Source organism: Mauremys mutica, chromosome 5, assembly GCF_020497125.1.
Source record: "Mauremys mutica isolate MM-2020 ecotype Southern chromosome 5, ASM2049712v1, whole genome shotgun sequence".
Taxonomy (NCBI): domain Eukaryota; kingdom Metazoa; phylum Chordata; order Testudines; family Geoemydidae; genus Mauremys; species Mauremys mutica.
In genome coordinates this window covers 40313422-40329260 of record NC_059076.1, presented here as the reverse complement: position 1 = coordinate 40329260, position 15839 = coordinate 40313422, and the positions used below count along the sequence as shown (strand labels likewise).

Genomic DNA, 15839 nt, shown 5'->3' with positions numbered 1-15839 from the left:
TATCATAATGTATATATACAATGGAGCATAATTAAGGTTACACAGGAAACTTTCATTCTGGCATTTCCTAATTTTGGAGTTCTTGACTTTGCTACCTTAACAATGTACTTTTTAGTGCAGTTTTTGTGTGTGTGGTTGTCTAGATTCTTTGTATGTGGTGCAGTTAGTGCTTAAAGAGAAAATCACAAATGCAATATCAAGCTAATGTGAATGCCCAGCGGAAGTTCACAATGTTGTATACTTTGTAACTATCATTGCATTTCTATTTTTGTCATACTGATACACTTTTGAAAAAAACTCTCATGACATGAGTTTCTGCTATGGAATTTATATAAATGAGATATTTAGGAAGCCAAATGACTATATGACTCTGAAATGTAAGTTTGCTGGGAGGAAATTGTCAGCAAAAGGAAACATACCAAAATAAACAGGTAGAGATTTTGCCATTTCACAGGAAAGCTCTGTGTTTGCTAGACTGAACGATAAACCTGATTTCCTGAAAAAGACGAAGAATGCTCTGCATGTTTTATTCCTGATGTACAGCTTTTACAGCCTGGAGAAGCAGCTTCATTTGAACATTGTTCCAGTGGAATTCAGAATGCACAGCGTGTATCAAGGAACTCTCTTATTATAGCAACACTAGTCCTCCTTCAGATTGCCATTTCATTTCAGTAATTGCAAAGCTGAAAATCCTGTGCACCCTCTAAAAAGAAGGTTTAGTCTTTAAGTCCATATGCCTCCCTGTTGATATTCTTTTTACACCGATTGCATCTATATATTTATTTCATTATAATGTATTGTACTATTAAGAAATAAAGTAATTCTAACACTGACGAATTGTATACATTATAACTAGTAGAGACAAAAGCTATTGCCAAAAGGTTGTTGTCACAGAGACTAAGGGTAACATTAGCAGAAAGCAGCTGTTTATATCCTCTGCCCATGCTGATCCTATATTGTTCTCTTAAATGCTCCTAGATTACTCTAACTCAGTGGTTCTTAACCTGGGGTGCGCGCACCCCTTGGGGGTGCGAGATGCTCTTTCAGGGGGTGCAAGACATGCCAGATTTGTTTAGAATACACAAATTAAGCACAGGCACGTAAGTACAACTACTTTGTTTAATCAAACCTATGTATTTATTAACATACATTTTTTAACGATTACTGTAATATACAAACAAAAAATATATCTAGGTTTAAAGAACTGACCAACTTCATTGATTTTTGACAAGGAGTGCGAGAACATAGTTTGATTTTTGATAAGGGGTTCAAGAACATAGTTTGAGAACCAAAGGGGTGCAGGCTGCAGTAAAGGTTAAGAACCACTGCTCTAACTAGTAAAGGGGGAGTGCTTGGTAACTTGATCTATGTATAACAAGGTCTCTATGTGAAAACAAAATGAAATGTACTGATGTCACACATATCTTCTATGGAAAAAACAGATTTTTCCACCCATGTGAAATGTTATTGCTGTCAGTTCATGGGTGCAGGCAGATATAAGTCAGATATGCTACAGTATAAAGGTTTTAGTTCTATGGGAGTCATCTCTTCTGGCAACTGGCAGAGGGGCTTTTTTGTGTTTAGCCCTTTTATTAATGTATTTTTAGAAGCTATATCTACTGTAGTTGCACTTGCTGTGTTTGTGCAGTATATTGGGTGTATAACAGAAAGGGTATCTCAGCAAATTATAGGTACCATGTGGGCCAGGACAGTTGATCAGTATACAAATGTCAAATAGCTCTTTGCACCCCATATCTATAACTTGGTAGGGATAGCACAAAAAGAGAGTCAGATTCTGCTGTTCCACCAATGCAAATGTAAATGAATTCTGTTGACTTCAAAGTTAAAGACACTCTTGCAGAGACAGACAAGCCTTCTGTAGTGTACGTTTCTTGTGTGTGTTATATAAGGGACCAGACAATCAGAATCAGCCTATGAATAGCCTAAGGGACCTGCAGCTCACCTCAGGGAAATAGCTGGCAATGTGTGTTTCCGTTTATGTGGTTCTCTTTAAGAAGACTGGATTGCAACTGGATTGCATGTATTTATATGTTTGTGAAACATGCCATCTAAGAGTCAGAGAGAGTAACAAAAGAAAAGAAATCCTGCAAGCTGGGGAGGTAGGTTGATTGTGAGGTCTCTTGGAAGGTGGGAACAGTATGTGTTTCATTCTTGTTTTTAGTGGGGATGGATTTATTTTTATTTTTACTAAAAAATAACTATTTTTTTAGAAGTGCTCTAAATCCTCTGATGACATGAGACATTATATCATTTGCAGCAGTTATAAATGTCTACTTTTAAATGCACTTTGGTGACTTGTTAGAAAAATTAATGGAGGTAAAAGATTTAGAATGTTTTATATCCTACAAAAATGTCCTTTCTATGTTTCTTTAGTGTAGAAACTACATACCTGGCTTTTTTTTTAAGTGATCTCTGATTGTGGCAAACACTACCATATCCCACCCCATCCAGAATCGTTCCTTTATCTTAATGGTTGCTTTCAGACTGTGTGGGATTAAATACTACCATATCTTCATAAATTCCTTTAAAATTGCATAGTACCCAAAAAACTGAGGGGGGGGCTTTTCTGTCAGTAGAAAAAGGGATAATTTTCACAATCTGACAATTTCTTTACAATGACTGTTCTAGATAAATTTGCTATTTGAAAGGAGAGTTTGCTATTTGAAAGGAGAGTTTGCTGGTTGTATACCTTAATACCGGTTGTGCTTTGATCTGAACCATTTTGGTTGGTATATCTTTGGCGTAAGCTTGCATGAATCATTTTTATTCTGTTGTGTTACATGACCTTTTCAGTTATTTTTCTTTAGATTGTGAACTCTTCAAGACAGAGACTATCTTACTATATAATTTTACAGAGCCTAACATTCCTTAACTATTAGCCTAACATTCCATAACAGCACCCTTATCCTTGGTGGGAGGGATAGCTCAGTGGTTTGAGCATTGGCCTGCTAAACCCAGGGTTGTGAGTTCAATCCTTGAAGGGGACATGTCTGGGGATTGTTCCTGCTTTGAGCAGTGGGTTGGACTAGATGATCTCCTGAGGTCCCTTCCAACCCTGATATTCTATGATTCTATGAAACAGTAGCTATTTTACTGTAATTCACTGGTTGAGATTTTAATTGCACAAAAATTCAGGAATTCAAAGTGACAGTTCTCCCAAGTGTAAATCCTCCGACTTGCATTTATGCAGAAGTGTGAAGGAGCCCTTGTAAATAGTGCTGCAGATCCCTGTTAGCCTGCTCCTCCCAATAGGTATAGCTTTCATGGGGAGGTGTGTCAACAGACCTGGGATTGACAAAAAAAAAACACTTAAGAATGCATGCTAGCTATGACTATGCAGGCATTCACTGGTGTTTACTGGTGAATTTAAGGTTGGAGGCCTGAGCTGCCTCTTGCCAAAATCAGTTTTATACCACTGAAACTCCACTGACTTTATTGAAGCTAGTCATGATTTATACTGATGTACGTCAGAGGAGGATCATTCTCTTGTGTGGGTATGTTGCATATTGTTTACAACCCTTGCCCTTCTCTGTGTCCTACATGCACTTGCACGCATGTGATAGTTGCATGGGGCAGTGAGCAAAGTAATACCAGGTCACTGAAATTACTTTTTATTCCCTTCCACCTCACATATACATATGCTCACATGCATACACATGAACATTTATTTCTGACTCATTCTATACGTAGGTAGCTCTTTTGTTTCCTTCAGCCTCCCCTCCTAACATTTTTTGTTGCTCTTCTTTGAATACACTCAAAGTTTTCAATGTTGTTATGGTTGTTTATGCCAAAAACTGAATACAGTATTCAGATTATGGTTGAACTGAAACAGCATAGAGATTAGAGCTGGTAACAAATTTTGGAAGGAAAAGTGTTTTCAACAAAAAACAGTCCTTTTTCAAAATATTTTTTCACAAAATATTGTCAACATAGTCAAAAATGTTTACTTAATGAATTTTTTTGCAAATTTGATCAAAAACACTATTGTAGACATTATTAAAATAGTTATAGAAAATTTGCATTTACAGAAAAGTTTCCAATAAACAAAAATGTTCAGCAGCCATTTTGATATTTTTTATAAACATTTCCCAAAAAGTATTGAAATGTTTAAAAAACGGAAACACTTCAAATCCTTCAAAATTAAAACAATTTCAATTTTTTTCATAAAAATAGTTTTTCATTTTTTGACCATTTGTAATAGATACAAATAATTACTTTTCTGTTCCACGATCCGTTGCCTCTGTTTATGTGAGATGGGAGAGGTGGGTAGATACAGAGAAACATCACATAGGGCAATCTTAATGGAAGCTGAAATGGTGGAATGGGAATAGACTCTTATCTGGCTTTCTTAGGGCTTTTATGTTACCGATTCCCCTAGTGTATGAGTGATTCCCAGATAACTAAAACCTGTGATATCCCTAATGGACTTCATGAAGTTTTCTGCCTTTCTACCCTTTTTTAGCTAAGGAGGCTCTACTTATGCAATGTTGTTCAAGATCATTTAGCACCTGCATGCTACAGTGGAAAAAAACATGAACAAGTCACCTTTTCATATTAGTGAGTTCAAATCCTGTTACCTCCATGTACGCTGGCAGTTATGGTACCTGAATGGAAACAGCTAAACCACTTGAAGATTCTTTTATATTAGTCAATTAAATCCTTTTTCATAGAGTCCAGTGTGATCTGTCATAAAACAGAGAGTACTTGTTGGAATACAATTGTTACAATCAGCATTGGTGTAGGATTTCAAGAGAAGGGGCTTGTGTGTGTGTGTGTGTGTGTGTGTGTTGCCGCAGAAAGGAAAAAGGTCACAGACCAATGTTAAAATATACAGCCATGGTAATTCGAAGGCTATTATTTCCCCCTTTGTATCTGTCAATGAAAGCTATTTTAGTAAATAACAAGTGTAAACCAGGAGATTAAAAAAAAAGTGATGTTTATTTTGTGGAGATTTTTTATTGGTGTTAACAATTTGAGAGCCTGCCTTTTCCTGTTAAAGACTTGTTGATATGTATAAGCTTTTCTAAGCAATTATATTCTATACATGAGGTAAATGTGCTCTTCTAAATGATCACAACAAAAGACAATATTAGAAGCTACTTTAACACTAGCAAATGTTAGAAATTGACTTAGTGATTATAAAATTCATTGCACTGAATACAAATGCCCTCAAACTGAACAATGAAAAACTGCTAACTGCTGTTGCTCTTTTAAGGTGAAATGGAAGTAACTGCGCTTTATGTGGGAAGCCCTCCCTCTTGTTCCCACATATGCATTCCCACAAAAAGATGCACCTGGTGTAGAGAGTCTTGACAGTTCTGTATGATACTACTTGTCATAAACAGATAGTTAAGGGTTAATGCCTCTTTTACCTGTAAAGGGTTAAGAATTCTTTTCTTTAATTAAAAGCCTTTTTTCTTAATACCTGATTGATTTTTCCTTGTTTTTAGATCCAAGGGGGTTGGATCTGGATCCACCAGGACTTGGTGGGAGAAAGGAAAGGGGATGGTTAATTTCTCCTTGTTTTAAGATCCAAGGGGTTTGGATCTGTGTTCAGGAAATTGATGAAGTCTCTCAAGACTACCCAAGGAAAAAAAAATAGTACTTGGGGGATGGTGGCAGCGAGGCTAGGTGAACTTCTTAACCCTTTACAGGTAAAAGAGGCATTAACCCTTAACTATCTGTTTATGACACTACTACTCTGTTTTGTTTTGAAAGTAAACACGTTTAATTTGGCATCATTGTAATGCACTCTTCAGAAAGTTATATATGGAAGACAGGAACAGAAAATATATCATTGGCATATGCAGAATGCATTGGGAACAGAACAATCAAATCAAACCCAGTGTAAAGAAATAACTCATGACAGATGCCTGTTTAGAAAGTAGATGCTACCTGGTGCCACAGCAGGATAGTGTAACTTGCAAATCCCTACAAATAAGAATCCAGCAATTTCCATATTCACCATTGTTCCCTCCACTAACACTTCATTAGGAGGAAACAGACAGCAGTGCCTAAGTGGTGAGCAAACACAGCACACCATTTTTCAATCATATCTGTCTGCAAAAGAACCTTAAAGCGTTTTCTAGATGATAGTAGTATATTCATAGGTCTTAGTTCTGGTGAATATCTAACTGAATGAAAACACTTGTCCTGGCAAGCTCTACCTTACAGAAGTCATCCATAAGAAGGGCTTGGTTTGGTTCTTTTGTATTTTTTTTTAATCTAGAAGATAATTTTCAATTGATTTGCTGCCACCAACCCCCTATTTTATAGAGTTACTCAGGGAAAAGTGATGAGTCCCTGACCTCCATGTTATTGAAGGTTGAACAATGTTAAGCTCATCCTCCTCCCCGGTTACTGATTCCTTATACAGTTATTATCAAGCACCCATCAGAAGGTTATGGAAATTAAGACAGGTTTATTACTTTTACTAACACTTATCACTATTGTCAAAGTAACAAAGGGGAGGAATAAGATTTATATATGGAATAGATACATGTATACACTTAAAGCACTTTTTATAAAGAAGTCAATGTAAATAAATACTGAATGATCTTTCTCTAAATCAGTGGTTCTCAACCAGGGGTACATGTACCCCTGGGGGTACACAAAGGTCTTTTGGGCCGTACATCAGTTAATCTAGAAATTTGCTTAGTTTTACAACAGGCTACATAAAAAGCACTAGCAAAGTCAGTACAAACTAAAATTTCATAGACAATGATTTGTTTATACTGCTCTCTATACTATACACTGAAATGTAAGTATAATATTTATAATCTAATTGATTTATTTTATGAATATATGGTAAAAAATGAGAAAGTAAGCAATTTTTCAGTAATAGTGTGCTGTGACACTTGTATTTTTATGTCTGATTTTGTTAGTTTTTAAGTGAGGTAAAACTTGGGGGTATACAAGACAAATCAGACTGAAAGAGATACAGTACTCTGGAACAGTTGAGAGCCACAGCTCTAAATGAATAATAACTATTAACTTAAATATACTCTCACAGTATCTCAGATTACCCAAAAGCCTTCATCCAGTATATCTACATAGATGATTTGGAAACCCCAATAGTCACCTTGCTTTTCCTGATATCGAAGAGGAGATGTTCACCATAAGACCCCAGTACACCCTTCTTGAAAGGTTCTAACTACACAGTCCTCATTCACAATATCCAAGGAGCACAACTTCTTGGCTCAAAGCCATGTTAACTGCAGTGGTGCATACCAGCTCAGCTTGATGCCATGCCTTACTGAGCCTCATTAGTTATCTAAATAGAGAGCCTTTGATGCCAGGACTGCTATTACTGAATTCCAGGGCGACTCAACGGTATCACCCCTTTAATGTCACCAGCCTGTAGCTAATACTCTAAATCAATCACAGCGCCTATCTTTAATTTTCTACAGGTTCCACAAAATATAGGGCCTGATGCTGCTCTCACTGAATCAATAATAAATCTGACCTCTGTGTGTTCAGGATATGGCTTGTAGTTTACGATATTATATGTGATTACTTCCCTTTTCCTGCACTCACTGGCATTGGAACAGTTTTTATAGTGGGGGTGCTGAACGCCATTGAACAAACCTGTAAACCCTGTACATGATGCAAAGCACGTCAGCACCTCTAGTTCCAGTGCTCCTGCCGACATTTCAGCCTGCTCCCCTGCGGAAGCACAAGCCACAGCTCAGTGCTTTCCGTACAAAGATTTAACATTACACGGAGTTAAAGTTCTGAGAGAGAAAGTCTGACCCACAATTTGTCAAGAAGTAACAGTTAATAAGCACGAACAACCTGAAAGCAATATTTTAAATGGTTGTGACTATTGCAGCTCATCAGCAGCAACAGTTTTCAACTCTCATAACCAGTGATAATTACCAGTCTCCTTCTCTTGTTTACAGTGAGCTAGGGAGCACACTGCCTGGATCCAAAGGGTTTGCCACCGTCCTGAGACACAGATCTCGCAGTGGATAGCTCTTATCCCTGCATTGCTTAGCTGTCGAGTTCTCACTGGCTCTCTCCAACTTTCCCTATTTTGTCGTCTTCTCACTGAGCTCCAGTTGTTTGAGCCTTCAGATGGTGACTATGAGTATGTCCTGCAACAGAAGCTTCTTATATATCTTTGAAATGGCTACTGAGAATGTTTAGCAATGGCTACACCCATGATTTCTGGCTCCTGCAGGGGAGTATCCCACCTGGCTCTGGCAAATCTGTACAGACACAGCGTCCCCGAAACAAAACCAAGAAATTATGTATCCACCCTACTTTCTCTTCCCTTACGTACGAAACTAAATGCAGCAGTGTATGCATGTGGCTTACACTTGCGCTTCCAAAGGGACTGAATAACCATTTATAGATAATCATTATGAAAAGAGAAGTTGTTTCCGCCCAATTCACTTCTTAAACAAAACTAATTTAGCGGCAATAATAACACTAGAAAATACAGCTGCTTGGGCTTGAACAGTGTATCCAGTTTTCAGAAGGAGGGCTTCAATGAAATCCCAACGGCGTGCTTATTCTTATCACATCTCCTTTAATAAAAAGAGAGTGTGCATGCATTGGCTTATGATACACGAGGACTGCCAGCAAAAGGAGGTCATTTCTTTCTATGAATATTGTGGATTCGGAATTAGGAACGGAACTGGAACGTACCCCTGGGGGAGACTCCCACTCCTTCCCCCACATCCTCATAACTGGCCATACCCCCTGCACCTAATGATCCTGCCAACATCCATGCCTGTCTAATCCTCTTTGTGTCTCCTCTTTCCTGGCCTTCATGGTAACATAAAAGCCTTTGTCCCTTATGGGGCAAAGGGGAAGAAATACAGCTGCCCATCCCCGCCAGATTCCTTCCCTTTAAAACTCACTGCACTGCGTACTCCCCATAACTGTTAACCTTAGTAATTTCTCAGGGGGACTGTGGGGGCACATGTAAGATTTGAAGCAGATTGGTTTGATTTTGTGCAGTTACGAAGGGAGAAGGAAGTCAAAATATGTTTTGTAGGCCTTGATGCTGCAGCCCTTGTGTGCCGTGCAGTGTGATATTCAAGGTTGTGTGTCAGTGCAAATGCAGTGCAAATGAAACAGGCACAAGGAAGGTCAAGGGCTATACATAATCATCCACACTGAAAGGCATTAAGTCTCAAGCCCCCAGTACCCCCCTTATTTTCATCCAAAAATAAGGATGAAATTAGTAATAGGGTAGGTCTGTCTGAGGAGAGTGGTTTAAGTGTGAACTTTATTATGAGGCACTGATTATTATTAGTAGGAGTAATAGTATTTGTATTGTGGCATTGCCTCGTTGCTCCTTGGATCAGGGCCTCCTTGAGCTAGGCACTGTCCATACCACAAAAATGCAGTCCTTGCCCCTAGCTGTGTGTTTCCCTCCTAGGCCTTAATTGCTGCAGGGAGGTGACTTGGCAGCCATTCATTAGCTTTCTAGTGCAGAGTCAGAATCACGTTTGCTCCTTCATTATAGTTTGCTTATTCATGCCACACTCTGCACCTGTACAGTGTGAGGTCTAGTCCGTATCTGGAAGCTAGCTTCAACCTTGCATACATAACCTAATCTCTATATATGATGCATTTCCTTTCTCCATAGTGCTTTGCAGAACTTTCAGTTTTTCTCTAGTCAAGCCCTGAGAAATGGTTAAACAGAAGATCCTAATATTAGGAAGTTAATGTTTTAGATATGGGCTGCATTAATTTTCCTCTGTATAAATTGATTTTAGAGATTAACCTTAATTATTTCTGCAGTTGATGATCATGGTTCAAGTTCATGTTATTGCATTAGAGATGCAACCAGAACCTCATAACCAAACACCCCCAATCTTTGGGAAAGCTTATATCCATGCTTGGCACCTCAGACCCCTCTCAGTTATATTTGTTTTGTAACTGAAGATATAGGAAATAACTTCTTTGCAAAGTAAAACTTATTCACACGTTGGTAGGAATGCGTTGTGGCCACTTCGGTACTAAATTGCCAGGGTGAGAGGAAGGGAGAGATTAATGTTAATTGTTCTAATTATTATTGTCCTATCTGTGGCCAGTTACACTGCTGATAATGTTGAAGGTTCCCTAAGAGTCTAATTCTTTTCTTTGAGGGGAAGGAATGCAGGAATTTCTGGCTATTTGTTTTCTGTCAGTAAAATTTCAATTTTATTTTTCTTGCTTTTGTTTTTCCATCTCATAGCACTAGCTGTGGATGCCATGTAAACATCCAGTGTCAGTAAATATGTAGCCATTTTCCCTTTTCTTCAATTTTGATTAGAATAAGCAACATTTTGATGTACTCTTTAATTAAAAGCTGCTTTGATTAAAAGCTTTTTCTTTTCTTTTCGGCTTGGATCTAAAGAGTTTGTTCTAGTGAGGCACGAGATGAAAGGATGTTTTGTTTTTATTCATTCACATAACAGTGAAAATTCTCTTTACCAAAAACAAAGCAAACAAAAATATATGTAATAGGAGCTACCAAGGAGAGTTAAAATATGCATTTATCGGGTATTTTTATGCCTTAACAACCAACTCAAACACTGGAGGGTAGAAGACGAAAAGAAATGACAGTTAGGCAACCTGTCTGTGAATGCAGTATAACTCCTAGTTTTTGCTACAGACTGTGCTATGAAATAACATTCTGTTATATGAAGTAGATTGCTCTCCAGAGTCCCTAATATGTTAGCCTAGAATATGGGGGATTTATTCCAGCCAGCAAATGGACACAGAAAAATAAAAATACAATTTGCAACAACCTGCCCCTACAAAGGGGGCTTTTCTCCTTACTGAGCAGTTCATTCCTGTGTCTCAGCTAATTGCTTTTTTGTACTGAATAACTAATATTCAGCCTATAGCTATTTAGCCGCAAGTAACTACTACAGCAATAGGGAAATAAATAATGCAGTTTTGTAGAATTCAGCTCCCACTACTGGTTTACTTTTTCACATAAAATACAATTAGGTTCTGCAAATAAAAAACGCAGTTCAGTGTGCTTAAAATGATGGATTTTCAAGCAACTTAATACACATTCCTTATATTCTTCTACTGCTTAAGAGGGCTTGTTTATACAGTGTGCTCATCTGCACAAGAGGGGTATAAATTCTAGTGAGCACTGGCATGTTGCACACTAACTGGCCTGTGTGGACGCTGCTGGTGCACACTAAAAGTCCCCTAATGTGCATTAATGTAGTACAGAGGACTACATTAATGTTCACTAGGGAACTTTTAGTGTGCACCAGCAGGGTCCAGGCAGGTTAGGTAATGCACAACATGTTCAGATCAGGTAGTGCACTGGAGTTTACATCCCTCTAGTGCAGTCTAACGCAACATGGAGACAAGCCCAGAGCTAAAATTTCTAGTTTGACAATTTTCTAACACAGTGTGCTATAAAAGGCTTCACTTGATTCATATACTATGATGAAATATGACCTCTTTGGAGACTTGACATCCTGGAATCACCTTATATGCAGAGATCACTGGAGGCAAGACTTTTCAAAAATCCAACAGAAAGGGCATACATATAACTCAGACTTCTTGCAAGGAGTCCTTTTAGGTTCTATACAGATATGCAAACTGAGGTGGTATTTTATGGTGGAAAGGGAAGAAGCAAGTAAAAGTAAGTAGACTTTTTGTAAATTTAAAATAAATTATTCTAAATCCTCCTCTGGATTACAGTAGTGTATTTATAATAGAATAACAATCAATTCAGGATATCTGTTTGTGGTAGCAAGGGACCTTTTAAGGATGCAGTGAGGAAGGCAGCATATCTTTGGACTTCTGTTTCATTCAGGACTGCAACTGGAGGGAGAACAGAACTTCTCTCAAGCGTGGTGACTGGGGCAGAACTCACCAGGACTGAGCGGGCCTGCCAAATTAGTAATTATGGCTTAGTGAGAAGTCAGTAAAGTCTTCTGATAATTAAGGCTCTGATTCTGGAGGGCATTTAACTGCATGTTTAACTTTAAACACCCTGACTCCAATAGGACTATTCATGTGCTTAAAGTTAAACACTCTCATAAGTGTTCTGTTGAACTGGTGGCCATTAAAGTATATTGGGGATGTTTGTTCATGTTACGTGTTGGTGCATACCCTGATTTAATAAGCTGGCTCTTTTTCCTAGAACATACTTGACATCATTGTTCGTGTGTATTTTGGATGAATTTACATGTCCTCACTCTAATGGGTTTTTGGTGAATGGCTGCATTTGAACTCTTCTTTTTTTTTTTTAAAGAACTCTATGACAAAATTAAGATGATCTTATTTGTGCTTATATATACTTTGTATTAGTTAAATTTTGTATATTTATCCTGTGTCAGTTTCTACCACAAGATAAATATACAAACATTATTGCAGCCTGTACATGTTCATAGTTTGTGTATGGGGGGGGAGGTTCTGGCACAACATGAGTCGTAGATCAAATTCACCCCGATGTAAGCAGTTGCAGCTCCTTGAACTTAGCTGGGAAAGTCTGGCATTGTAATAAGGATGACAGCCTGTTCCACAAAAAAAAAATGGATAATGGTTATATCCATAACAATACTTTAAGATACTTTTTTGCCACATTGCTTCTGGCCCTAATGAATCATTTGTTTTCACAGAGTCACTGGAGGTGAACTGTTTGAAGATATAGTTGCAAGGGAATATTACAGTGAAGCAGATGCCAGGTAAGTGCTTGATTTTTAGAATGTTGTTTATTGCTAGATTTTAACAATTGTCTTTGATTATGCTACCATATATACTTATTTTGGTGTTTAGTTATGGTGTTTGGCATCAGTTAGAACAAAGCAATTCAGTCTTCATCTATAGTTCCCATCAAGGCTTTGTTAGATTTGGAAGATAGACATAGTCTAGTGGCTTGAGCTCAGTTTGGGTGATGGTAAATTTCCCATTGCCTTCAATAGAGCCAAGATTTCACCCTTGGTATTATAACCTGATTCTGACACCTACTCTGTCCTTAGCAAAGACACTTTCTGCCTCAATTTTCCCATCTGTAGAATGGAAATAATACTTTAATGTGACATACACACCAATTTTGAAAATCTCTACATATTTAGTTTTACTTGTGTTCTGAATCCAAAAAACTTTTCCTTCCTTTGAGATACATTTTTTTCCATTAACAAACGGTAATAGCTACTGTGTCTCTGTCAGTGCTCAGATTGTGGAGCTACAGTTACTAACTGTAATTGCAACTGCTTATTGAAAAAAGAGAAGAAAAGACTGAACCTTAACATGATTCTTTAGAGGTAGGGGCATCCAGGGTACCATAGTCTTTTCCCAATTCAGTGTTCTGCTGAACTCATGACGTTTCCAAATCTGCAAACACTCTGGTCCATTAGGTTCCCTAATGCACCTCTTCATATTTGTCCCATTGCTAACTTCTATGGGAAAATTCCTTTTAAAATAAATTTAGCTAGATATTTTGCTTCTATATATTTATAATACCCAAATCACATAGAGATGCCATGTAGCAATATAACATTCAGTCAGTCCTTTACAATGGTAAGGGTTGTTCTTTTAGACCACAGTCATTTTATGTAAAACACATTATTGGGAGTGTTTTAAATAACAGCACAAATATTCTGTCCTTTAAATTTCATTTAGCAGACAGAGAGAAAACATTAGCAGTGTCCCAAGTGTGTATAACAAGTAGTAATGGGATGATGGTGAACTAAGGAAAATCTGGGCTGGATGTTAGGAAACCTCCTGACACTAAAATTGATTAGACTGAAAAATAATCTCCCAAGAAAAGGGGTGGAAACCTGATCGCTCATGACATTTAAAACTAAGCTGGATAAAACATGCTGCAGAGGAGAAAACTGGATTAGCAGTTGTGGAGGGCTGACAATAATTTTTGCATACCCTAATTTCTTTAGTTCTATGGAAACAGTCACATTTTCTAATGCTGATGCCAAATGCCACAAAGTGGTTATGCTTTGTTGTTAAAGAAAATAAAACCTGAGGTGATTATTCTGTTTTAAAAGTTATTATATGATGCAAAGGGGTGCATACAAATATATTCTGTATTAAACAAGTGGAGTGTTTATGGGTGTTATGCATCTATGTATGTGTTTGTGTGTGTCCTTAGAAGTAGCTAATGAGCTTTATAGATGCATGATCTATAATAAAAATAAGTCTTGTTCCAGCAAACCCTTACCTAAGTAGTCCTTATTCATGCAAGCAGTTTAAACAATCAGTAGGACTACTTAAATGTGTTAGTGACTACTCATGTAAGAAAGGGTTTTCAGAACTGGGCTCTACTTACTGATTTATGACTGTTCCTACCTACTGAATTTCATGGCGAAAACATTTGCTATGATCAGCATCAAATCCATGGCCCTTTGGCAAGTACAATACATATAGTCCCAGATTTCTGACCCAATGGGAAGTAAAAATGAGCTCTTCTCATTGGCCGTAACAGTGCTAAAAATGTCTAAAAATCATTCCATTGGTGTAGAAAACCAAAGTTTTCAGCTGTGATTTTTTGGCACTATAGATTGGCCAAAAGTTTCAAATTGCATGTATAAAACCATGCTGCTAATTCCACGTTTTAAGCACCTAAATAAAAGCGGCCTGATTTTTCAGTGGTAATTATTTCAATGAGAATTATGGGTTCTCAGCATTTGGTTGTACACTTATCCATTTAGGAACCTATATTCATACACCCATGTTTGAACATTTTAGTTCAGGGCCTTTAATGCTGATTTCCATTTTACACGTGCCAACTAACCAAATTATTGTTGTCACTGCTGTTTTAAATGAAAATGTATACCTCCTTATTGAATTATTTACATTTATTTTCCCATTAATACTTTCTACAAGAAACCATTATATTCAAAATGATAAATGTTTTGCTTTTTCTTGTTTATTTTTTAATCTTTACTCTCATTTCTTCTGTATCTTTTCATTTTTGTTCATTTCCTTATTTCAACACTTGTGTGTTAATATTGATGCCAGACTATAAACTTTCTCCGAAAGTACATCAGAAACTACTTAAGGATTTCACTGCCCTCCCAGATTTTTTCTGATTTTTTTTTTTTTTAAGATTTGAAATGTTCTTTAAAAATCTCCTTGCTGCTGAATGAAAACATCACATAAATTGTTCTGTTTGATGATACCACACTTTAGATGTTAAATGTCTTTTTTGTTTGTTTTTATATTTAGTTTTTGTTTGTTTTAGATCTGGAAATACACCTCTACCCCGATATAACGCTGTCCTTGGGAGCCAAAAAAACTTACCACGTTATAGGTGAAACCGCGTTATATCGAACTTGCTTTGATCCGCTGGAGTGCACAGTCCTGCCCCTCCCAGAGCGCTGCTTTACCGCGTTATATCCAAATTCATGTTATATTAGGTCACATTATCAGGAGCAGCTCTCGGCATTTTACCCCCCCAAGCACGGCAGGCAGGCTGCCTTTGGTGGCTTGCCTGCGGAGGGTCTGCTGGTCCCGCGGCTTCGGCGGACCTCCCGCAAGCGTGCCTGCGGGAGGTCCTCCGAAGCCACGGGACCAGCGGACCGTCCGCAGGCAAGCCGCCGAAGGCAGCCTGCCTGCTGCCCTCGCGGTGACCGGCAGAGCGCCCCCCACAGCTTGCCGCCCCAAGCACGCACTTGGCATGCTGGGGCCTGGAGCCGCCCCTGCATGTTATATCGGGGTAGAGGTGTATTTTCATATTCAGCATTGTTTTGTTCCCGTTCCATGTGCAATTAAGATTTGTCAAGAAATGTAAATCCGTTTTTGTTCCTTATATTTTGTTAAAATTTTATTTTATTTTGTATTTGATGTGATTATGTGCCTTTAAAATGTTCTCCCTTCCATTCTGCCCTTGT

The 15839-nt window shown here is 37.9% G+C and overlaps 1 protein-coding gene across 12 annotated transcripts in view; it reads left to right on the top strand.

The window, feature by feature from the left end:
* CAMK2D (calcium/calmodulin dependent protein kinase II delta) overlaps window positions 1–15839 on the top strand; it is a 278028-nt gene that overhangs the window by 161988 nt on the left and 100201 nt on the right. For all 12 annotated transcript variants that reach the window (XM_045017932.1, XM_045017923.1, XM_045017924.1 and 9 more), the window contains exon 5: window positions 12612–12677. In XM_045017932.1, coding sequence (XP_044873867.1) covers window positions 12612–12677 — 66 coding nt within the window. The remainder of the gene's footprint in view (window positions 1–12611; window positions 12678–15839) is intronic.